The 25538-nt window shown below is 34.7% G+C and overlaps 1 protein-coding gene across 1 annotated transcript; it reads right to left on the bottom strand.

Moving 5' to 3' along the window:
• Positions 1-21596: 21596 nt before the first annotated feature.
• On the bottom strand, positions 21597-24538 carry LOC105794431 (protein MALE DISCOVERER 1). The gene is made up of 6 exons (XM_012623600.2): positions 24256-24538; positions 23820-23982; positions 23591-23729; positions 23028-23099; positions 22799-22942; positions 21597-22696 (listed from the first exon to the last, which is right to left on the bottom strand). Exons 2-5 carry the CDS (start codon positions 23938-23940, stop codon positions 22903-22905), a joined length of 372 nt encoding a protein of 123 aa, XP_012479054.1. The 5' UTR covers positions 23941-23982; positions 24256-24538; the 3' UTR covers positions 21597-22696; positions 22799-22902.
• Between the last annotated feature and the right edge of the window lie 1000 nt (positions 24539-25538).

The raw sequence follows: 25538 nt of genomic DNA, 5'->3' as shown, positions 1-25538 counted from the left end.
CATGAGTACTCCCCCCTAAGATATGCATGATGTACGCTCGAGCAGCGCACATCAACTCACCTTTAGTGGCAGTCGCTGACAATTGTCCAAATTTGGCTTTCAACCATGTAAATTTTAAGCCCGTAAAATTTGACTCATCGTCCTCTGGTGAGTCTCTTAGGAGCTGATAACAAAGTGCAACCGGATCGGTAAATGAAGATACTCCCGTTACGGGACTCTCGTCAATTGGGAGCCCAATCTGCATTGCAACATCCTCCAAGGTCACCGTGCACTCCCCACACAGAAAATGAAAAGTGTGGGTCTTCGGGCGCCACCGCTCCACTAGCGCAGATAATAAATTATAGCGCAAGTCGGAGGTCTGGATCAATGCTACTGACCCAAATCCAGCTTGCTCCAAGTACGGCATCAATCGTGCATCCAGAGCTTTCTTTAAACCATTCACACGGCCCCTTATTACTCAGTACGAGTCCTGATAGTGTTAAATTACAGAAAAAATATTCCGATAACATGATTTATTTCTATATATTACGTATATCCTTTTTAAATAAATAGAACCCGTGATTAACAAATAATAAATCATACCGCCTTATTAGCCGCATCAGATATGTGTCTACCGGGTTGAATCAATGGAGTCATTGCGATGCCTGCAAGTTGAAAAAAAGTTAGTAAAAAACTCTTATTTCGACTATTTGTTTGTATTTTTTTCTCCGCATTTTATTACTTTAAAAATATCATAATTTCTAATTTTATAATTTTACATTATTTCAGTGCATTATGTTTGAAAATTATTAATTTAGTGTTTTTAAAATTAATTTAGTGTAAAAAACCCTTATTCACGCCCTTTGCTCGTATTATTTTCTCGAATTTTATTACTTTCAATAAAAATATATTATTTTAGTATTTTATTATTTTATATTATTTCAATACATTTTATTTGAAATATTTGTATTAATTATTTCTGAATTTTTAAAAAATTAGTAAAACGCTCTTACTTGACCATTTGTTCGTATTTTTTCTCCGCATTTTATTATTTTAAAAAATATCATAATTTCTAATTTTATAATTCTACTTTATTTCAGTGCATTATGTTTGAAATTTATTAATTTAGTGTGTTTTTAAATTAATTTAGTGTAAAAAGCCCTTATTCACGCCCTTTGCTCGTATTATTTTTCCGAATTTTATTACTTTCAATAAAAATATATTATTTTCAGTATTTTATTATTTTATATTATTTCAGTACATTTTGTTTGAAATATTTGTATTAATTATTTTAAAAATTTAGTAAAACACTCTTACTTGACCATTTATTCGTATTTTTTCTCCGCATTTTATTATTTTAAAAATATCATAATTTCTAATTTTATAGTTTTAAATTATTTCAGTGCCTTATGTTTGAAATTTATTAAATATACCATTTTTTCGGATTTTTATTACTTTCGTTGAATATACAATTTCCATTTTATTTCTTTTCGTATTTTATGTTTTCTTAAACATATTTTTTATCATTTTATTTTTAATGCTATTTTTCTAAAAAACTAATTACAACATCCTAAATAAATTTCATAAAAAAATCCTAAATAAACTAATTACAATGTACATACCATGAATTTTTTCATGCTAAATAAATTTCATAAAATATATATGCTAAATAAAATAAAAAACACGTATAATGTACATAACATAAATTTTTTACACCTCAAATATTACAAAAAAATTACCTTTTTTTCTTTCTTTTTCCTTCCTTCCCTCTTCTTCTTCTTTCTTTCTTTTTCTCTTCTCCTTTCCTATCTTTCCTGCTTTTTCTTTCTTTTTTCTTCTTCTCCTTTCCTTTTCTTTCCTTCTTTTTCTTTCTTTCCTCTCCTTTCCTTTCCTTTCCTTTCCTTCTTTTTCTTTCTTTCCTCTCCTTTCCTTTTCTTTCCTTTTCTTTCTTTCTTTCTTCTTCTTTCCCTCTCCTTCTCTTCCCCCCACCCACCAGCCGGATGGCCCATTATATGGGCGGTGCCGCCTGTGGGAGGGGCACCATCGGTGCTACCTATGGGAAAGGCACCTTTGGTGCCGCCCATGGGATACCCTCCTCCAAGGTATTGTCACATCGCTGCAGCCTTTTTTTTTGTATTATTTTTGTAAATAAAAAAAGCATAATATTTTGGTTATTTTTATTTATTTTTTAATATTTTGGTAAAAATCCCACAATACCATCTTAACTTTTGGATCAAATAGCTACCCTTGACCTTAAAATCCTAACAATGTGTAACAGCCCAATTTTGACCCTAATCGGATATAGTGGTTTCGAAACCACGAATTCGAGTCAAAAAAATAGTTTTATATTATTTTTAGTGTTTATTATATGTTAAGTTATAGGTGTGAAAAATTCGTGTGGAAATTTTATCGTTTGAAGATTTAATTTGATAAAAAATGATTTAATCGCGTAAAATAAAAATTTAGAAGTTAAATTTTAAAAGCACTTATTTGTTGTTGTCTTTTTAAGTGGGAGGTCTAAAGATGTAATTAGACCAAAATATAGTTAGTGGATGACATATGACAACATTGTCCTTTACATATATGTTTTATATATTTATTAAAATAAGGTTAATTAAGCAATTTAATAATTATAATGTATATATGTTAAAATAAACTACGAAAAGATGATTTTTATCATCTTTGAAAGCCAAATGTGTAAGAGAACTCATGCATGGTTTCTTTTTGAAGGTTCGGCACTTCTAAAGATAAATTAAGGTATGGGTTGGTTTCGGTTTTTGATAATTTTTACGTTTTTGAGATCGTTGTTTCGAATACTATCCGACCCATGTTTGAATTTTTAGTTTTGATGAATATTTTGAGTTGTGCCATTGATGAACATTTGTGTTATGTGATGTTTGATGATGAATAATGAAAGATACATTTTAGATTAATATGTTTTGTATTGGAAGTTTTGGTGAAATTGAGTAATTAGAGTTAAATTGTGAAATTAAATTTTTGAGGGATTAAAATGTGAAATAAATGAAATGTGAGGATTTGTATGAACAATAGGTACATTCGGCCCTTAAGAAGTGTAGTCAAAATTTGTGTATTTTGTGTTTTGAGCAAAAAGGATTAAATTGTAACAAGTGTGAAATGTTAGGGGCAAAATTGTAATTTTACCATTTATATGTTCTTAGACTAAATTGAATGAAAAAAATGTTTAAATGAGATTTATTTGAATATGTTTAGATCAAGAAACCAAGAAATCAGATTTAGATCGGGGGGAGTCGAAAGTAGTTGAGTAGCCGATCTATTAGTCGACGACATTCATTAAGCATATATATAATTGTATCGTTTTAAAATCAGTTTAGTATGTAAATAATTATGCTGAATTGAATTATATATATATACCTGAAGTGATAAAATTATTGAAATAAGATGTATTGAGTTGTTGACTTTCGACACTAAGTGTGCGAATTTAATTGTAAAGCACTAAGTGTGCGAGTTTAATTGTAAAGCACTAAGTGTGCGAGTTTAATGGCAAAGCACTAAGTGTGCGACTTTGATTATTGAACACTAAGTTTGCGAACTTATTAAATATTTTTGAATAACTATTAGTATTGAGTACTTGTCATATTGAGAAATCGTGATTATTAAAATGAGTAAATACTTGTAATTCTTGAGTAATAACCATTATGGTTGTATTTTAAGGTTAAGCTTTGTAGGTATTACACCTATGTGGTGATTGTATTTGGAATCATATATATATATATAATATGATTCTTTATATTACATGATGAGAAAATGCATAATGTATTTGGTCTTGTGATTAAATTTGAAGAAATGTTTATGGTTATGTAATTATATTGATTTTAGTTAAATCATAGTAATAAGTGAATAATTATCTTATGATATGGTAAGTTAAAGGTAAGATGATTTAGTAGTATGAATTGGTTGAATATTATTTGAGATATCGGTTTAAATAGTAGAGTTTATTTGCTTATAACTTACTAAGCTAAATTAGCTTACAATGTGTTGGATAATTGTTTTGACGTATAGATTTTGGTGATCGTTACGTGTTTGGGGATCGTCAGCTAAGCTCGTCACACTATCGATATTTTCTTTTGGTATTTTGCTAAATCGTTCTCAAATATATGACATGTATAGCATAGTTAAAATATTGATTTTGGAACCAATGTGTATATGTATTTAAAAGCCATGCGAAAATGGCTTATCTCTTTTGGTTTGAATTCGGTAGTAATGCATATGCTTTAATGGTCAAAAATTGATACATATATGTTGCCCAATTTTGGTGAATAAATGCTATCCAATTTTGTATATACATGCTGTCCAATTTTGTGTATAAGTGCTATCCAAATTGCTACATATATGCTGCCCAATTTTGGTGAATAAATGCTGTCCAATTTTGTGTATAAGTGCTGTCCAAATTGCTACATATATGCTGCCCAATTTTGGGGAATAAATGTTGTCCAATTTTGTATATACATGCTGTCAAATTTTGTGTATAAGTGCTGTCCAAATTGCTACATATATGCTGCCAAATTTTGGTGAATAAATGCTGTCCAATTTTGTATATAAATGTTGTCAAATTTTGTGTATAAGTGCTGTCCAAATTGGTATATACATGCTGCTCAATTTCTGATGTATAAGAGCTGTCCAAACTGGGTAGATTACCTATGTTTGTAATATGTAGTATAGTTAGAAAATCGAAATGAAATAAATGCTTTGATAAATGTTTGATTTATGATATTAAATTTTGATTAGGTAAATGATAGTGATATGGATGAACTGTTGAAACATGGTTAGTATATGAAATTTAATTAAAGATGCATCTTTGATTTTAAATGGTTATGTGATAATAAATATATATATAGAATGAAATTTCGTGGTTGAGTGAAAAAAAAAATTTTGAGTCAGGTTTTGATCGGTAATGCCTCGTAACTCTAATCCGGTGACGGACACAGATTGGGGTGTTACATTTTATTGGTATCAGAGCTACGGTTTAGTCGATTCTAGGACTAACGTAGCGCGTGTGAGTCTAGCTATACATGCCATATTTTATATTGAGATAGTGTGATGACTTCTGACATCTACAAATGTGTTTTCGTATAGTAATGGATCCCGATCAAACTGTAGCAGATGATGTCGAGAGTGTAGCACCTGCTTCCGTGCAAGAGATGGAGCTGGTTGATTCTCGACCAAATACGAGTAACCATGGTGATGAGAATAAACAAGCCTTCTAAACTATGATGAATGAATGATTTACTCAATATATCCAGACAAATATGGCTGTTCAACAACCTCCGACCCCGATTAACCCACTTCCGATGCTTGTGGTACCTCTGACTATCGATCCTATGAAATTGAATAAACCTCCTGTTGATAAGATAAGAAAATACGGAGCTGAAGAATTTAGGGCCATAGCTAGTGATGATGCGGAACGGGCTAAATTTCGGCTCGATAATACCATTCGTGTCTTCGATGAATTATCCTGTACACCTGATGAGTGTCTGAAATGTGCGATATCTTTGTTACGGGATTCAGCTTACTATTGGTGGAACACTCTAGTTTCGATTGTTCCGAAAGAGCGTGTCACTTGGGATTTCTTTCAAACAGAATTTCACAAAGAGTATATCAGTCAGCGATTCATTGATCAGAAACGCAAAGAATTTCTCGAGCTAAAGTAGGGTCGTATGACCTTATCTGATTATGAGGGCGAGTTTATGAGACTCAGCTGATATGCCCGAGAGTGTGTTGCGACCGAGACTGCTATGTGTAAAAGATTCGAGGAAGGGCTGAATGAAGACATAAAATTGCTTGTCGGCATACCCGAAATAAAAGAGTTCGTAGTACTCGTCGAGCGAGCTTGCAAGGCTGAAGTACTCAGCAAAGAGAAAAGAAAAGCTGAGTTGGAAGCTAGTGATTTTCGCAAGAGATCAACGAGTAAAACTTTTCAGACAGCAACAAAGAAGTTCAGAGATGTTAGTAGCCGATCTGAGGCTACTGTCGGGCTTTCTATACAAGAACGACCACCAATGAGCTCAAGAGCCACCTTAGTTGCTAGTGTTGGTAATACCCAACTGAATAAACCTGAGTGTCAGCAGTGTGGTAGAAGACATGTTGGTGAGTGTTGGGGCAAGTACGACAATCGAGTTTGCTATAAATGTGGATCAAAATATCATTTTATTCGGGAGTGCCTAGAGTTTGCGGATCAAAATTTGACTCAGAATACGAGATCGGGCAACACAGCAGCTCTATCATACTAATGTTATTGCACTGATTGATCCTAGTTCGACTCATTCATATGTGTGTGAAACTTTAGTATTTAGTAAGACTTTACCTGTTGAGTCTACTGAATTTGTGATTAGAGTATCAAACCCCCTGGGCCGGTGTGTGTTGGTTGACAAAGTGTGTAAGGATTGTCCGTTGATGATTCGAGATTTGTGTTTTACGGCTAATTTGATGTTGTTTCCATTTGACGAGTTCGATATAATTTTGGGTATGGGTGGTTGACTTTACGATCGTGGTTAGCGCAAAGGAAGACTATTGATTTAAGATACCTGAATGACGAGATTATTCGGATTGAATCTAATGATCTGAATGGTTTATCGGCAGTGATATCCTCTATGTTGGCTTAGAAGTATGTGAGAAAAGGTTGTAAAGCTTATCTTGCATATGTTCTTGATAGTAAAGTGACCGAAAAGAAGATTGAATCTCTGCCAGTTGTATGTGAGTATTCAGATGTGTTTCCTGAAGAATTGCCGGGTTTGCCACCTATTCGGGAGGTAGAATTTGGAATTGAGTTAGTACCGGGGACGACTCCGATTTCAATAGCTCCGTACCGTATGGCACCGACAGAATTAAAAGAGTTGAAAGCACAGTTGCAAGAGTTGATAGATAGTGTTTCGCACGACCGAGTTTTTCTCCCTGGGGTGCACCAGTTCTATTTGTGAAAAAGAAAGATGGAACAATGAGAATGTGCATTGATTACCGGCAGCTCAATAAGGTGACTATAAAGAATAAATATCCGTTGCCACGTATTGACGACTTGTTCGATCAGTTAAAGGGGCTTCTGTGTTTTCGAAAATAGATTTGAGATCAGGCTACTATCAGTTGCGGGTTAAAGAATCTGATGTGCCAAAGACTGCTTTCCGAATGAGGTACGAACATTATGAGTTTTTGGTTATGCCTTTCGGACTTACTAATGCACCTGCTGTTTTCATGGATTTGATGAATCGGATCTTTAAACAATATCTGGACCGGTTTGTGGTAGTATTTATAGATGATATTTAGATCTACTCTCGTGATGAAACCGAGCATGCTGAACATCTGAGACTTGTGTTACAAACTTTGCGAGATAAACAGTTGTATGCAAAGTTCAGTAAATGTGAGTTCTGGTTACATGAAGTCAATTTTCTGGGTCATGTTGTATCAGCATCGGGTATTCGAGTTGATCCGAGTAAAATTTCATCTATACTTGATTGGAAACCTCCGAAAAATGTCTCTGAAGTTCGAAGCTTTCTAGGGCTCGCTGGTTATTATAGACGGTTTGTAAAAGGGTTCTCTATGATTACTACCCTGATGACAAAGTTACTACAAAAAGACGTTAAGTTCGAGTGGTCAGAAAAGTGTCAGAAAAGTTTCGATCAGTTGAAAGTTCTTTTGACCGAAGCTCCAGTCTTAGTTCAGCCAGAATCAGGTAAATAGTTTGTTATTTATAGTGATGCATCTTTAAATGGTTTGGGCTGTGTTTTGATGCAGGAAGGAAAAGTTCTAGCCTATGCCTCGAGATAGTTAAAGCCGCACAAAAAGAACTATCAACGCACGATTTGGAATTGGTCGTTATTGTATTTGCGTTGAAAATATGGCGCCACTATCTGTTTGGAAAAAAATGTCATGTTTATTCCTATCACAAAAGCCTGAAGTATTTGATGACTCAGAAAGATCTAAATTTGAGACAGCGTCGATGGTTAGAATTGCTGAAAGATTACGAGCTTGTGATAGACTATCATCCGGGAAAGGCTAATGTTGTTACTGATGCCATAAGTCGAAAATCACTATTTGCTTTGCGTGCAATGAACGCGCATATGGTTATGTCTGATGATGGTGTGATAGTAGCTGAGTTGAAAGCAAAACCGTTATTTGTTCAACAGATTTGTGAAGCTCAGAAAGCCGATGATGATTTAATTGCAAAATGAGCTCAGTGTGAATTAAATGTTGATTCAGAGTTTCTAGTTGATGCTGAGGATTGTTTGAGATTCAGAAACCGGTTATGTGTTCCAAAAAATTCAGAGTTAATTCAAATAATTTTGAATGAAGCTCATAATAGTCGATTTTTTATTCGTCTGGGTAGCACGAAAATGTATAACGATCTGAAACAACACTATTGGTGGCATGGTATGAAACGAGACATTTCTGACTTTATTTCGAAATGTTTAATATGTCAGCAAGTAAAAGCCGAGCATCAAGTACCATCTGGATTGCTTCAGCCGATCATGATACGTGAATGGAAATGGGACCGAGTCACGATGGATTTTGTATCCGGTTTACCATTGACACCGAGCAAGAAAGATGCAATCTGGGTTATTGTTGATAGGTTGACAAAATCGGCACACTTTATTCCGATTCGCACAGATTTCCCACTTGATAAACTTGTTGAATTGTATGTTTCTCAAATTGTGAGATTGCATGGTGTGCCTATTTCTATTGTTTCAGACAGAGACCCGAGATTCACATCGCGGTTTTGGAAGAAACTACAAGATGCTTTAGGTACAAAACTACATTTTAGCACAGCTTTCCATCCGCAAACAGATGGTCAATCCGAACGAATCATTCAGATACTTGAAGATATGTTGAGATGTTGCATTCTCGAGTTTGAAGGTACGTGGGAACGATACTTACCTTTGATTGAATTTGCTTATAATAATAGCTTTCAATCTAGTATAAAAATGGCACCTTACGAGGCTTTGTACGATCGTAAATGTCGTACACCATTTTATTGGACCGAGCTCAGTGAAAATAAGATACACGGGGTTGATTTGATTAAAGAGATTGAACAGAAAGTGAAAGTGATTCGGGACAGTCTGAAATCAGCATCGGATCGTCAGAAATCTTACGCGGACTTGAAAAGAAAGGATATAGAATTTCAGATCGGGGACAAAGTGTTTCTAAAAGTTTCACCGTGGAAGAAAATACTCAGATTCGGTTGTAAAGGCAAATTGAGTCTGAGATTTATTGGGTCGTATGAGATTATAGAGCGTGTCGGACCGGTTGCTTATAGATTGATGTTACCACCTGAGTTAGAAAAGATTCACAATGTATTCCATGTTTCGATGCTTCGTAGATACCGATCCGATCCTACACATGTGATTAGTCCGTCAGAGATTGAGATTAGATTTGATATGTCATATGAAGAAGAACCGATTTACATTCTAGCTCGTGAGGTTAAATAGTTACGAAATAAGAAAATTTCATTAGTTAAAGTATTGTGGCATAAACATGGAGTTGAGGAAGCAACCTGGGAGCCAGAGGATACAATGAAAGAACGTTACCCACACCTATTTACCGGTAAGATTTTCGGGGACGAAAATCCCTAAGGGGGAGAGTTGTAACAGCCTAATTTTGACCCTAATCGGATGTAGTGGTTTCGAAACCACGAATTTGAGTCAGAAAAATATTTTTATATTATTTTTAGTGTTTATTATATGTTAAGTTATAGGTGTGAAAAATTCGTGTGGAAATTTTATCGTTTGAAGATTCAATTTGATAAAAAATGATTTAATCGCGTAAAATAAAAATTTAGAGGTTAAATTTTAAAAGCACTTATTTGTTGTTGTCTTTTTAAGTGGGAGGTCTAAAGATGTAATTAGACCAAAATATAGTTAGTGGATGACATATGACAACATTGTCTTTTACATATATGTTTTATATATTTATTATAATAAGGTTAATTAAGTAATTTAATAATTATAATGTATATATGTTAAAATAAACTAAGAAAAGATGATTTTTATCATCTTTGAAAGCCGAATGTGTAAGAGAACTCATGCATGGTTTCTTTTTGAATGTTCGGCACTTCTAAAGATAAATTAAGGTATGGGTTGGTTTCGCTTTTTGATAATTTTTACGTTTTTGATATCGTTGTTTCGAATACTATCCGGCCCATGTTTGAATTTTTAATTTTGATGAATATTTTACGTTGTGCCATTGATGAAAATTTGTGTTATGTGATGTTTGATGATGAATAATGAAAGATACATTTTAGATTAATATGTTTTGTATTGGAAGTTTTGGTGAAATTGAGTAATTAGAGTTAAATTGTGAAATTAAATTTTTGAGGGATTAAAATGTGAAATAAATGAAATGTGAGGATTTGTATGAACAATAGGTACATTCGGCCCTTAAGAAGTGTAGTCAAAATTTGTGTATTTTGTGTTTTGAGCGAAAAGGATTAAATTGTAAAAAGTGTGAAATGTTAGGGGAAAAATTGTAATTTTCCCATTTATATGTTCTTAGACTAAATTGAATGAAAAAAAATGTTTAAATAAGATTTATTTGAATATGTTTAGATCAAGAAACCAAGAAATCAGATTTAGATCGGGGGAAATCGAAAGTAGTTGAGTAGCCGATCTATTAGTCGACGACATCCGAGGTAAGTTATTAAGCATATATATAGTTGTATCGTTTTAAAATCAGTTTAGTATGTAAATAATTATGCTGAATTGAATGATATATATATACCTGAAGTGATAAAATTATTGAAATAAGATTTATTGAGTTGTTGACTTTCGACACTAAGTGTGCGAATTTAATTGTAAAGCACTAAGTGTGCGAGTTTAATTGTAAAGCACTAAGTGTGCGAGTTTAATGGCAAAGCACTAAGTGTACGAATTTGATTGTTGAACACTAAGTGTGCGAACTTATTAAATATTTTCGAATAACTATTAGTATTGAATACTTGTCTTACTGAGAAATCGTGATTATTAAAATGAGTAAATACTTGTAATTCTTGAGTAATAACCATTATGGTTGTATTTTAAGGTTAAGCTTTGTAGATATTAAACCTATGTGGTGATTGTATTTGGAATCATATATATATATATATATAATATGATTCTTTATATTATGATGAGGAAATGCATAATGTATTTGGTCTTGTGATTAAATTTGAAGAAATGTTTATGGTTATGTAATTATATTGATTTTAGTTAAATCATAGTAATAAGTGAATAATTATCTTATGATATGGTAAGCTAAAGGTAAGATGATTTAGTAGTATGAATTGGTTGAATATTATTTGAGATATCGGTTTAAATAGTAGAGTTTATTTGCTTATAACTTACTAAGCTAAATTAGCTTACAATGTGTTGGATAATTGTTTTGACGTATAGATTTTGGTGATCGTTACGTGTTCGGGGATCGTCAGCTAAGCTCGTCACACTATCGATATTTTCTTTTGGTATTTTGCTAAATCGTTCTCAAATATATGACATGTATAGCATAGTTAAAATATTGATTTTGGAACCAATGTATATATGTATTTAAAACCCATGCGAAAATGGCTTATCTCTTTTGGTTTGAATTCGGTAGTAATGCATATGCTTTAATGGTAAAAAATTGCTACATATATGCTGCCCAATTTTGGTGAATAAATGCTGTCCAATTTTGTATATACATGCTGTCCAATTTTGTGTATAAGTGCTATCCAAATTGCTACATATATGTTGCCCAATTTTGGTGAATAAATGTTGTCCAATTTTGTATAAACATGCAGTCCAATTTTGTGTATAAGTGCTGTCCAAATTGCTACATATATGCTACCCAATTTTCATGAATAAATGTTGTCCAATTTTGTATATACATGCTGTCAAATTTTGTTTATAAGTGCTGTCCAAATTGCTACATATATGCTGCCCAATTTTGGTGAATAAATGTTGTCAATTTTGTATATACATGCTGTCAAATTTTGTGTATAAGTACTTTCCAAATTGCTACATATATGCTACCCAATTTTGGTGAATAAATGCTGTCCAATTTTGTATATACATGCTGTCAAATTTTGTGTATAAGTGCTGTCCAAATTGCTACATATATGCTGCCCAATTTTGGTGAATAAATGCTGTCCAATTTTGTATATACATGTTGTCCAATTTTGTGTATAAGTGCTGTCCAAATTGCTACATATATGCTGCCCAATTTTGGTGAATAAATGCTGTCCAATTTTGTGTATAAGTGCTGTCCAAATTGCTACATATATGCTGCCCAATTTTGGGGAATAAATGTTGTCCAATTTTGTATATACATGCTGTCAAATTTTGTGTATAAGTGCTGTCCAAATTGCTACATATATGCTGCCAAATTTTGGTGAATAAATGCTGTCCAATTTTGTATATAAATGTTGTAAAATTTTGTGTATAAGTGCTGTCCAAATTGGTATATACATGCTGCTCAATTTCTGATGTATAAGAGCTGTCCAAACAGGATAGATTACCTATGTTTGTAATATGTAGTATAGTTAGAAAATCGAAATGAAATAAATGCTTGGATAAATGTTTGATTTATGATATTAAATTTTGATTAGGTAAATGATAATGATATGGATGAACTGTTGAAACATGGTTAGTATATGAAATTTAATTAAAGATGCATCTTTGATTTTAAATGGTTATGTGATAATAAATATATATATATAGAATGAAATTTTGTGGTTGACTGAAAAAAAAAATTTTGAGTCAGGTTTTGATCGGTAATGCCTCGTAACTCTAATCCAGCGACAGACACGGATCGGGGTGTTACACAATGTATATATATTGGGAAAGTTTTATAAACCATTAGATCATAACACATTATATATGTAAAGATTGGTAATGATAGGGGTAAATGAATGTGTAAATCTCATATAGAAGCATGGAAAGGATTGAATCCAATGATGGGGGTCCATGTTTACCTCTTTCCTTTATCACAAATAAAAAGCTATGCAGAAATTTGAGGACCCAAAATGCCTGCTTCCAAAATCACTGCTAACTCCTTCACTACCGATTTGTAAAGTTTGTATCATCATTATTGTTTTTATTATTATATAGGCACGTGAATATGCACATGCAATTACTTTCTTTGTGAGGGTCACCACACACGTGCACATCTCTCAATACTATATACTATATATGGTTACTCTTTTTTCTTCCCTTTTTATTTGAGTTTATATATTCGGTCATGGTAGATATGATCGGGCAATTTACCATTAAAAGCCTACTTTTTTTTTAAATTTACCGAAATGGGCCGGGTATTTTATTATTTACTGGTATTGACCCTTTTCCCTTAAATCACGTCCACGTCAACGTGATATCAGGGCACGTGTCAGCAAATCGTGTCTATGTCAGCGCGGTTTGCTTACGTGGCAGCAAATCGTGTCCACGTAAGCGCGGTTTGTGTCCACGTCAGTAAAGCGCGCTGACGTGGACGCGATTTGCTGACGTGTAGCGTGCTCTTGGGGACGCGATTTTCCCCGCGCGTGAATAGTGCAACAGTTATTTTTTTGACCGTTGCCGCCCCAACGGTCCAAAAAAAACTATAAATACCCCTACCTTTTTTTTTCACAAACTAATCCTCTCTCAAATTTCCTCTCAAGTTCCTCTAAATTTCCTCTCAATTTGCTCTCAAGTTCCTCTTAAATTTCTCTTAAATCACTATTTTTAAATAATTTTTAAATTTTTTTATTTTGTTAAATTTTTTTGAACCGTAAATATTGCTCTCAAGCAATGGCCGGAGAATTGACTCGTCTTGATAAGCAGCACATATCGGTGGAACAAATGAAAATGATAAGCATTAAATTTAATTTTTAAATATTATTTAAGAATTTTTTATTTATGCATTTTTAGATAATTATTAATTTATTATTTGTTATAAAAGTTTGTAGATCGGATATTGGAATGCAATATCCGGAATATGCATGCTCCTCCATCACCGTTGGTAGAGAACTACTTGTGGGAAGCGGGTTTTTGGCACGTGGCGACGGTAGGCTGGGGATGCAAGGTGGACCCGAAACTAATCAGTGCGTTGATCGAGAGGTGGAGACCCGAGATGCACACATTCCATTTTCCATGTGGAGAGTGCACTATCACTTTGGAAGATGTTAGTCTGCAATTGAGATTACCAGTGGACGGGTACCCAGTCACCAGGTCTGTCCAATCTAGCGATTGGGGAGCGGTGTGCTACGAGCTTTGGGCGCTATTCCGGAGAAAATAGACGGAGGTAAGATCGAGATGGGCTAGTTACGAGACACATTCCCGGATCTGGATGAAGATTCACCCGAAATAGAAAGAATCTGATATGCTCGGGCATACATTCTTCAATTAATTGGAGGTTATCTGATGCCGGACTTATCACGGAGCCGCGTACATCTAAGCTGAAACTCGTTGATTATAGAGCAGTTGGTGAATTGAGTTGGGGGTCTACCGTCTTGGAAACGTTATATCGGGAGATGTGCGGGGCAACGCGACTGAGGAAAGCAAAAATCGGAGGTTGCTGTCACTCTGGCGATCATGGCGCAGTTTCGCTTTCCATTTCTACGTCCTCGAGTGGACCACCCATATACATTCCCACTCATAACGAGGTAAATTTTATATTAGATTTTACAATTATTATGTAGATTTTTAAAAATAAAAGTATGCTAAAAATTTATTTAATTAGGTGGAACCATCCGGCAAGTCATGCTCGATTACCTACATCTTTTGAAGATATATGGCTTCTATTAGACCAACAGTCAGAAGCACATGTAAGTATTAAATAAAATTGATATTGTCATCATTCGCTAGTCCATTGATATTTAGTATTTAGTATTATGTATATAATTAATATTTCTATCATGTTCATATAGTTTCAATGGACACCATACGAGGATCCGGTAATTCGGGCAGTAATTCTGGATGAGTTCTTACAAAATCCAAACGCTTGGCACGCAAAAGTCGCGTTGATCAACTACGCGACTGTGGAGATGCACCAGTCAGACTGGGTGTTACGGCAATTTAGATGTAGACAACCGATTCCCGTGGAACCTGAGGTGTTTGACGATCACCACAAAATCGACCTTCGGCAATTAAATACGGATTAGCCGAAAGTCTAGTCCGAGTACATCCAAATGTGGGAAGATCAGTATGATTATATACCTACTAAGGAACCGATCATCATTCCGGAGTTAGCGTGCGTGCCGAAATACATACCATGGTTTAGGATCCATGGCAAGCCGTATTTATTGTTGCCAGAGGAGAGGCAGCGGCAATTACGTGTCTAAAGGGAAAAGCGCGGGCCTTTAAATCCAAGACGATAGGACGATGACGCTGACCCCTCAACGAGGCCCAGACATTCACCCGGCCCATCATCAGCGGCCATTCAATCACTAGGCCCAACAATAGCACCGACACAGTCACCCGACCCAGCAGTTCAACCGATGATACCCATGCAACCGCCTTTTCAGATGAAGCCAGGTGCGTTTCCTAGCCCTTTTATGTATCCTAACCCTTATATGTTTCCTTTTCCGAGTCCTATGGCAGGTTGGAGCCAATGGCCCGGTTCAACTCCATTTCCTGTTACGCCGAGTGGACCGCCGATGTATAGGCCAGCGACGCACGAAGGATCACCAGAGGGGCCGTCGGGGAGCTCTTCTTCTTACCGATCCCCACCATCGTATGGGTTTGAAACACCGTCGCCGTTGGTGATGCAAACACCTCCACATTCACTATTCTATCAAGGTGGCTCATCGTCTCAACTCCGACAACTAGATGCCCTACCGGAAGAACCAGAATCCCAGCTGGAGGAACCACAACCGCCACCGGAAGCTGGACAAAGGACGAATCCAATACGTGAATAAATGACGCCAAGTGGCTTGAATCCGTGGTACAGACATTCATTTTTGTATTTAAATTTATTTGTACAAATATTTTGAATATTTTGATATTATTTGATGTAATAAAATAGAAATTTTTTTGAGTTATTACTTAAAAACCCTAAACTAATTTATGAAAAATTTATAAATTTATAAATTATAATTAAATGCATAATTTAATTGACAAACCTTAAACTCTTAACCTAAAAACCCTAGCCCTAACCCTTAACTTAAAAACCTTAACCCTTAAATTAAAAACCCTAAACCCTTAACTTAAAAACCATAAACCCTTAACCTAAAAATCCTAACCCTTAACTTAAAAACCCTAAACCTTTAACATAAAAACCCTAAACCCTTAAATTAAAAACCATAAACCCTCAACTTAAAAACCCTAAACCCTTAAATTAAAAACTCTAAACCCTTAAATTAAAAACACTAACCCTTAGCTTAAAAACCCTAACCCTTAACTTTAAAACCTTAAACCCTTAACTTAAAAACCGTAACCCTTAAAATTAAAACCCTAAACCCTTAACTTAAAAACCCTAACCCCTTAACTTAAAAACCCTAAACCCTTAAATTAAAAACCCTAAACCCTTAACTTAAAAACCCTAACACTTAACTTAAAAAAACTAAACCCTTAACTTTAAAACCCTAAACCCTAAAACACTAAACCTTTAAATTAAAAACCCTAAACGCTTAACTTAAAAACCCTAACCCTTAACTTTAAAAAGTAACCTTTAAATTAAAAACACTAAACCCTTAACTTAAAAATCGTAACCCTTAAATAAAAAACCCTAACACTTAACTTAAAAACCCTAACCCTTAACTTAAATATAATTTGGTAATTTTACTAACCATTAATACAATTATTAGTTAATAATTTTACATTCACATAATGTTAGATTTGGAAAAATGTTTTGACTGGTACTAACAATTAATAATTTGATATAATTTGATAATTTTACTAACAATTAATACAATTATCAATTAATAATTGAAAAAATATAATTTTTTTACAATTACATTCAACTATTGCGATTAGGGCATGATCGACTTGTATGGCCTGGATTCCTACACCATCCGCACAACTTCTGTTAACTGGCTATTTCTCAGATATCCATATTGTTACATATTCTAGTCGAGCAAAGTCGACCCTTTGGTTTGCGACGCAATTCTCTATCCGGTAACAGCTTAAAAGGGGCAAGAGATACGGGCGGCCACTTACGTTCATCTGGGACCGGTGGGAAAACGTGTCTCCAGACGTTGTACATGTTTTCTAATTTGTACACTTCGTCCACATAGCTCATCGAATCCAGACGGAGATTCTGACAAGCTGCAGTAACATGAGCGCATGGATAACGAAGTGCACCAAACATCCCACAGTCGTAAGTCCTATTTCGCAAGTGTACACGATATTGTCCGCCAATAACACCTTGGTGTGGTCTGTCAAACTCTGTCACGCGAAACCATAAGTTGTCTTGACCGTGACACACTGTGTGCATGGTGTTTGCCCGCGCCTTGGCCTTGTTAATTTCTTGAACTACCTTACTGCACCATACATGGCCTCCCTACATCTGGCCTGCAAAACTTGCTGCTCGCTTTGGAAATAGCGCCGCCAAATGAAAATATGTCTCTCGCACAATCGATGTTATCGGTAGATGACGCGTTCCTTTAAGAACAGAATTTATGCATTCAACCAGGTTTGACGTCATATGGCCATATCGTAGGCCGCTGTCGTATGCTTGTGCCCACTGTTCGAAACGTATGTTACAAATGTAGTCCGCCCCTTCTCCGTTAATTAAACGTAAATTGCCAACATCTCGTGAAAACGGTCTTTATTTATTTCATACTCTGCCAATATAAGTTCATAGCGAATATTACATACCACTTCTGCATTTATAACTAATTCAAATTGACAAACGAAAGAACACAGATAGAGACTAAATACCCATGTTGGTCACTTGTCGTTGTTCGCTCTTAGATGGATATTGCCTGTAGTAGTTGGAAGCAGCGTGCCTTAGGCAATATCGATGGTGTGTGCACAGCCATAAGCTTTCCTGTCGATCAAATACAACTAGTATATCGGCGCCCCGATCTGAAATAACACAGATATCAGGTTAGGGGCACACATGCCTCCTTAACCTAGAGAGAAAGAAATACCAGTCATCAGACGACTCCCCCAGTGTTATTGCAAATGCAATTGGAAGAATTCTCCCACCGCCATCCTGTGCCACTGCAATCAAAAGCCAATGAGTATACCTACCAAACATAAAGGTGCCGTCAATTTGTACCAATGGCTTGCAGTATGAAAATGCATCCCGGCATTGCTTAAAGGTCTAAAACAGGCATTTGAACACTTGGCATCCACGTAGCAATCGGCCGTTGTAGTACGCATATTCCGTTTCAAGGTCTGTGATGGCACCTAGGACGTACCTCTCTAGCACTTGACACCACTGACATATTTCATTATATGAGGCGTCCCACCCACTATGCATATTCTCCAACGCCTTTTGCTTAGCTATCCAAGCCTTATGATAAGAGGGCGTGTACCCCATTTGGCTACGGATATTGGCAATTAACACGGCACTGAAGTCCTGGGATCTATTTTTACCGTGGGCAGTATCAAGCTAGCTAACATAGTTGAATCCATCTTGGGATGATCTTGTGAAACACCTATGAACGGAGTACATTAAATAATACAACATTACATAATAAAAGTATTATTCAAAAACCGTCAATACTGTACCTACAGTACATATATGTGGACCTTTGTACTTTTTAATCTCCCAAAACCCTGTCCTTTTCCTTAACGAGGCGTAGATTTTCCATGAACATGTGCCGTCTTGCACCGCACATTTCGCCTCAAACTTGTCAGATTTGCATTTAACGATGTGGTAGTTAACACCGTTTTTGATGCTATGTTGTTTCAAAGCACCAATAAAACTATCCTTGTTGGTAAACTGATTACCAACTTCAAATTCACCCGAATCTAGCCCTGAACTTGTACGATCACGCAACCGGTGTGGTAGATCTAGAAACCCTAACGCATCATTTGCAGATAGATCAACATTATGCATGTGGGTTGGAGGTGAGTATGCTCTGAATTGTGGATTTTTTTCTTCATCTGAACTCCTTTCAGCATCTTCAGGTTCTGTTGGAATAGGCTCTGGTTCAGAAAATAAGCCAACTTCTGCACCATCGGGCCCGGGCTCTCGAGGTGGATCCACATCAGAGTCATCTTCTAACCCACAATCATCTGCAGCGTACGAGGTACCCTCACCGGTTGACGTCGTAGGGAGTACATCATCCCTTCTTCTGGGCATTTCATAACGTCCTTAATTAGATGTAGATTCCCAACCACTAGAACTTGATGTCGTTCCCCAGTACGTATTTCCAGCATCAATCATCGAGCCACCGACGTATATGTCCCATCCACCGATAGAGTGTCTTGCGGGGGATGTGCATTCAATACCGCTACCAAACATGGGTTGTTTCGTGTTTTGTAACCCGCTAACCGAATGTCGGCTAGGTGTATACATCTCAAACACCGGTCGCAAGTACATCATTTGGCGATGTAAATTGTATATATAACTCAATATAAGGTGCTCTACTAGCAAGATGAGTATGCACCATTGCCTCCAAGCTACGAGCACCTTTTATGTCAAACGAGTCATATGTCACCGGAACAACAAAAGAACAAAATTGATACGTAATAGACAAAACTTTCATTGGTGTCGTTCCGAAAATTTTACGCCTAATTCTTTTATGAAGTTCTGTCAAATCTATGTTCTGGTTAAAAACCAGTCGTACCGTATTCTCCGACAAAAAAATAACACCATTCTCGGTGTGGCAAACCTCACCATCGTAGTAAATAACAGCACTAATACGTTCACTAATATTTGAAACTCTAGCCTTCTTAGCCTCTCTAAACTGTTTCTGCTGTGACTTATGCATTCTGAGAACATCTTTTGCCTCATTTATAGCCTCAGCCCAAACATGCTACTGTAGCAAAAGCGCGTCCACATGGGCGCGATTTCACAAATTCTTCTCATAAAGCATCCTGCTAGAAGCAATTTTATACTATTTGCTCAAAAACGTCAAGTCGAAAGTATTTTTCCAGGATCTACTGTAGCAAAAGCGCGTCCACGAGGGCGCGATTTCACAAATTCTTCTCAAATAGCATCCTGCTTACAGCGTTGTTTTATACTATTTGCTCAGAAACGTCAACTCGAAATTATTTGTTCAGGACCTACTATAGAAAAAGCGCGTCCACGTGGGCGCAATTTCACAAATTCTTCTCATAGAGCATCCTGCTTGAAGCGTTTTATAAACTATTTGCTCAGAAACGTCAAATCGAAATTATTTTTCCAGGACCTACTGTAATCGAAACTATTTGCCCGATATGATCATAGGTCAAATTATTTTTCCAGGACCTACTGTAATTGAAGCATTTTTTAAACTATTTGCTTAGAAACGTCAAATTGAAACTATTTGCCCGAGATGATCATAGGTCAAATTAAATCGATGTAAAATTTTAAATTCGTTTTTTAACTTAAGGTTTGGTCCGAAAAATAGACTTAAAATTTTGCCTAAGCTCGACATGGTCCACTCGTATTATTATTTTTTAGATTATTTTTCATATAAAAAATAATTTTAGAAATATAATACATCAAATGCACTAAAAACATTAAAAGAAATGTTTCTCAACAAATTAAAAATTCATTAAAAATTTTTTTTATACTTTAGAGTAATATTACAACTGACACTATCTGTAGGAAAAGACATACACTGTATGTCCGGACCGGTCGAGCCCTTCTAGGCCTATAGCCAAGGGGTCGAACCCAGAGGAAATGGTGATTGAGTAGTGACTAGCGTGCACTTTAGAGTCTAATGGCCAGTTCTTTATTGCTTTTGAGAAGTGCTTTGGAGAAGTGCTTTTGAGAAATTTGAGTGCGTGACATTGCTGTCAAAAAGTGCTTTTAAAGAATAAAATGTCCATTTTAGACATGAGATTATAAAGTAACAAATATGTATTTAAATAATGTTCAAATTAGTTAATATTATGATATTTTAGCAAAAATATAAAAAATAATTTATTATAACTTATTGTTAATATTTTAATATATAATATTAATTTTAAATATTTATAAGTAATTAATATTAATTATTTATAAAATTTAATTAGAATATATAAACTATATTTAAATATAAAATTAAATATTTGTAATTGGATATTGACACGATTGTATTATTATAAAAATTATTTTTATTTTTAATTTTTTAACACATTTGTATTATTTTATTTTAAAATATATTTGAATATATAACTCATATTATATACTAACATAACATAGAAAATATAAACCTAACAATTAAAATATTATATATATTTGGATTAAAGTTTTAAAAGGGATAATATTTATATACCAAATATAAATACTAAAAATTTGTCAATAACATCTACAATTTAAAGTGAATTCATTAAACTAGATGCTATATTTGATAAGCATATGAAAATGATTTGGTTATATTCAATAAATGATTTGGTTAATACAATACTTATATTTAAGGAGTTCAACAATCCATCAATATTATCTAAATCATACAATAACATTTATTTAAATCATACAATAACATTGAAGGAGTTCAACAATCCATCAATATTAAAATGGGAGTTGGCTTTTCTTTCTTCAGTAAGACCAATTTTTAACACAAGCACTGAAAACATTGAATGTTGCAAGAACAATCAAAAGGTCAATGCATAATCTGTACCAAGAAATATCAAGTGTTCTGGAACATGATGAACAATACACATATAAAAGCAAATTCATTCCCAGATGTCAGCAAAAACTGAATCATCAAGACAGAGGGGAAAGACAATTTTCTATATCTTCATCTACAAATTGTACCACTATAAAATCGGATTTCAAGGTCAAGCTTCTTGTTTTCTAGATCAGTTCCTAAAAGAAGTGTACAAATCGGAAAAAATTCTTCAAAGAATGACACCTACGAGTCAACTATACTAAAATAGCATTACATATATGTATAAAAAAAACACTATACCAAAATAGCCAAAAAAATTTTACTCGACAGGCTTTGTGTAGCTTCCTGGGATATTTACTAGCTTTGCATGATGAGTGTTTTGATCAACCTCCACTTTGTTGTATATCACAGGAGCTCCAAAGCTCCTAGCAGGGTTGATACCAGTCCCAGTGACTGGTATTGTGGCAAGGTGAACCATGAAATACAACTCATAGGAACACTGCTGCTCTCCACTTTGATTGACTTCATTAAGAAACTTGAAAACTGCTCATTCATCATGTGACATGAATAACAATATGATATTGATGCAATGCTAGGGAATTTTAGTACATACATGCAACACAACACAGTCAAGGAACAATAAATACAATTGAATCTATAATCCAACTTAAACTCAATGACAAAAACATTAAGGAATATGTAGAAGATTTCATTAAATAATACTTATTATCAAAGTGATTACTCCTTTGCAGTATCCTAGTCCATTTCATTTTGCTCATATAGTTTTAAAATTGAAAGAACATCAAAATGTAGAAGTATCGATTTTGTTCAATAATGCAGATGTAGAACTACTTTTTCTTCTTAAGATGGATGCATTGTCAGAAAAGTATCAAAGGAAGTTGATATATTGCATCAACTTTAATTGCTTATCAGGGGAAACCACTACTTTTACAAGATGGTATAGTAGCAGCATCAGTTAGCCGATTCTCATCTACTTGAAATTCAGAAAGCATCTTAACCTTGTATATTTCAGGTGCTAGATTTCCAAGAAACTCATTGTTGTCAAGTAAACTGCATTAAGAAGAAATCCGTATAATATAAGATAAGGGACTAAATACCAGCTAGAAATAAAATAAAAACCGAAATATAAACAACTTGAAAAGAGAATCATACAGTGTTGTCAAGGAGAGATTGCTGCCAAAATCAGATGGAAATGGTCCACTAAAGTTATTGAATCCTAATTCCAACAACTCCAGCTCCTTCAATTCCCCAATTTCTTAAGGAATGCTTCTAGAGAAAGAGTTGTTGCGCAATATACTGCAGCAGTACATAAAGCAGAACTAAGAGAAAGAGTGACATAAAGGAGATTTGTCTAATTATAGACCAAGGATGATAAGCTTACATAGATTTTAAATTCTCCAGCTTCCCAAATTCAGGTCCCAGGTTCCCAACAAGGCAAAGATCTTTCAAATTTCTGCAAGAAGCATAGCTCTAAATTCAGGGTTACCATATAATTAACTATACAGTGAAAAACATGGCACATCTACAGGCAAAAACCATAGGGTAGAGAGCCAGTTAACATCAACAAAATCTAAAATAAGAACATTACATGGAGCATTAAAACTTGGTTGTCTTATTTGTGTCAAGTTTTATTTATGTCAAATTCAGTTCTTCATAAACAACTTAAAACATCAAAAAACATCCAAAACAGGTCCATATCCCTTTAGAGAAAAATCACTTTGAGAAAACAAAAAGAGCCTTTTTTAGTATCAAGAGCCAAAAGTAGAAATTGACTCTGCAGTCTTCAACCCTTAAAAAGTTATTAAGCAAAGAATAGAACCTAACACGTTCAGCTATCTACCATATGCAAAGGGGATTCCAAATATTTTCATATACTTCAACAATCTCCCTGTAAAATAAATTAAAAAGAACGCAATAAAATGTGCAAAAAGAGACAAAACTCACAAAATTACAACTTTTTCATCAGAGCATTCGACCCCGAACCAAGAACACGGATCAATCTCTCCATCAATTTCCTTCCAGTTCGATAAAGCACCAAAGGGGTCACTTACCACTCTCTGTTTGAACCTCAACAAAGCCAAACCTGCACCATTTTTTGCCACACAGGCAAATAATTTCTCGTAAGAACATATATAATATACAAAGAAACTCTTGTTGAGGCCTGAATAAATACCTTCACTGTTCAACGGCGAGGAGAAGCTCATATTCTGCTCAAACAATGATAAAACCAGCATTAACAGCATGACCACCATCATCTTGAGCTTCAACAGCTCGAATCCCCAGAGTCCATTCATGTCCAAAAGAAGAAGAATTTTTTCTAGCTTTTCTCTATCAACCTTTGAGAATAATGTCAAAAAGAGTCGAAAATGTATTAATAGAATAAACACAAAAGAAAATGTAAGAGAGCTTCTTGGAGGCTGCTAAATGCTATAGGCAGCTAAGTGCTAGCAAATTTAGACAAGACGAGAAGAAAACGCGTGTGGTAGCAGCGCCACTGTTGGTGATCATTTAATTTTTTTTTATAAAAAGGAAACCTTTTCGCAAGTTAAAGTCGACATTAGATAATTAAGAGGGAAGAAAAGAAGGCCAAGATACAAGACAGAACTTACTGTTTTAACAAATAGAGAAAGAGCAAATCAAGAATGTAATATTGGGTTTTGGTCTGAATCTGAGTTTGGTCTTCTTCGTCGATCAGCTGTCGCTGGTGTTCTCATTTTAAGAACATTTTGGGAACCAGTAGAGGGGAAAGAACGTTTGGGGAGAAGACAGGATAATTTGGTCAATTATCATCCAAAAGCACTTGAAGCTGAAAAAAAGGAGAAAAAATTAGCTTCTCCATATGGAGAAAAGCCCTTCTCTCTGGTGAAATGTTTAAGAAAAAGGAAGTCGTTCTTTATTTCTTTTAAGAGAAAAGGAATTTTTATTGAAAAAGTCCTTTTTAAATGCGCAAGAAGAACGGAGCCTAAGTAGCTACAGGTACGATTTTATAGTACGACAAATCATAACAAGGAAATTAAATACGTTAACGGTGGTCGATTGATTTCGATGTGGGTTGCTAATTTTCGAATAAGGGACTTAAATCACGTAAAATACTAAAGTGGCTCAATTTTATCTCTCGATCTCAATTTTACCAAATTAGACAAAATAGTCTGGTTTATCTCTCGATCTCACCGGGTAATCCGGGACTAATGAATTGGTGCACAACAAGATTACCTCTCAGTCTCACTTGTCTAGATGTTCCCTTAGGGTGTCAATTCTAAGATTTTAGGTTCATTCAAATTAATCCTATTTATTACAATTTGGTCCTTCATCCAAGAATCAACTCACATCTCCATCAACCAACTCCCTTAAAAGTTTAGCTATTCATGTTGAAACTATAACGATCAACTATGGAAATAAAAAGCAAAGAAACCATGAAAGTAAAGTTTAAGAAAAATATAAAACTTGAGATTTTTATGCAACAAAACTTAAAGAACATGAAACTAAAAGAATTCAACAAGAAAATCTAAAGCAATAAACATAAAAGGAACAAACTTTAACAACTAAAAGTAAAAGAAACTGAAATGCATTAAACTAAAGCTAAAAACATCATTACAACCAAAGTACAAAGACTGAGAGTGTAAATAAACCTAGGCTACAGTGATAACTAACCTAACTAACTACGAGAGCACTAAGAATAAGAAGAAAATGCAATAAAATAAACTCTAAAACTAAAGGGAAGAGAAAATAAAAACCCTAGAGAAGTTGAAAAAAAAAACCTAGAGAAACTAAAGTTAAAAACTAAACTAATGTGTGTCTCCTCTCTCCTTAACCAAAATTGGTTGTTTTATGCTGATGGCTGATGAAATTTAGTTGCCACAATTCCCCCTACACGGACCTTTTATGATTGGTG

This window comes from Gossypium raimondii, chromosome 3 (genome assembly GCF_025698545.1).
Source record: "Gossypium raimondii isolate GPD5lz chromosome 3, ASM2569854v1, whole genome shotgun sequence".
Lineage (NCBI taxonomy): Eukaryota > Viridiplantae > Streptophyta > Magnoliopsida > Malvales > Malvaceae > Gossypium > Gossypium raimondii.
This window is presented reverse-complemented; position numbering and strand designations above follow the sequence as displayed.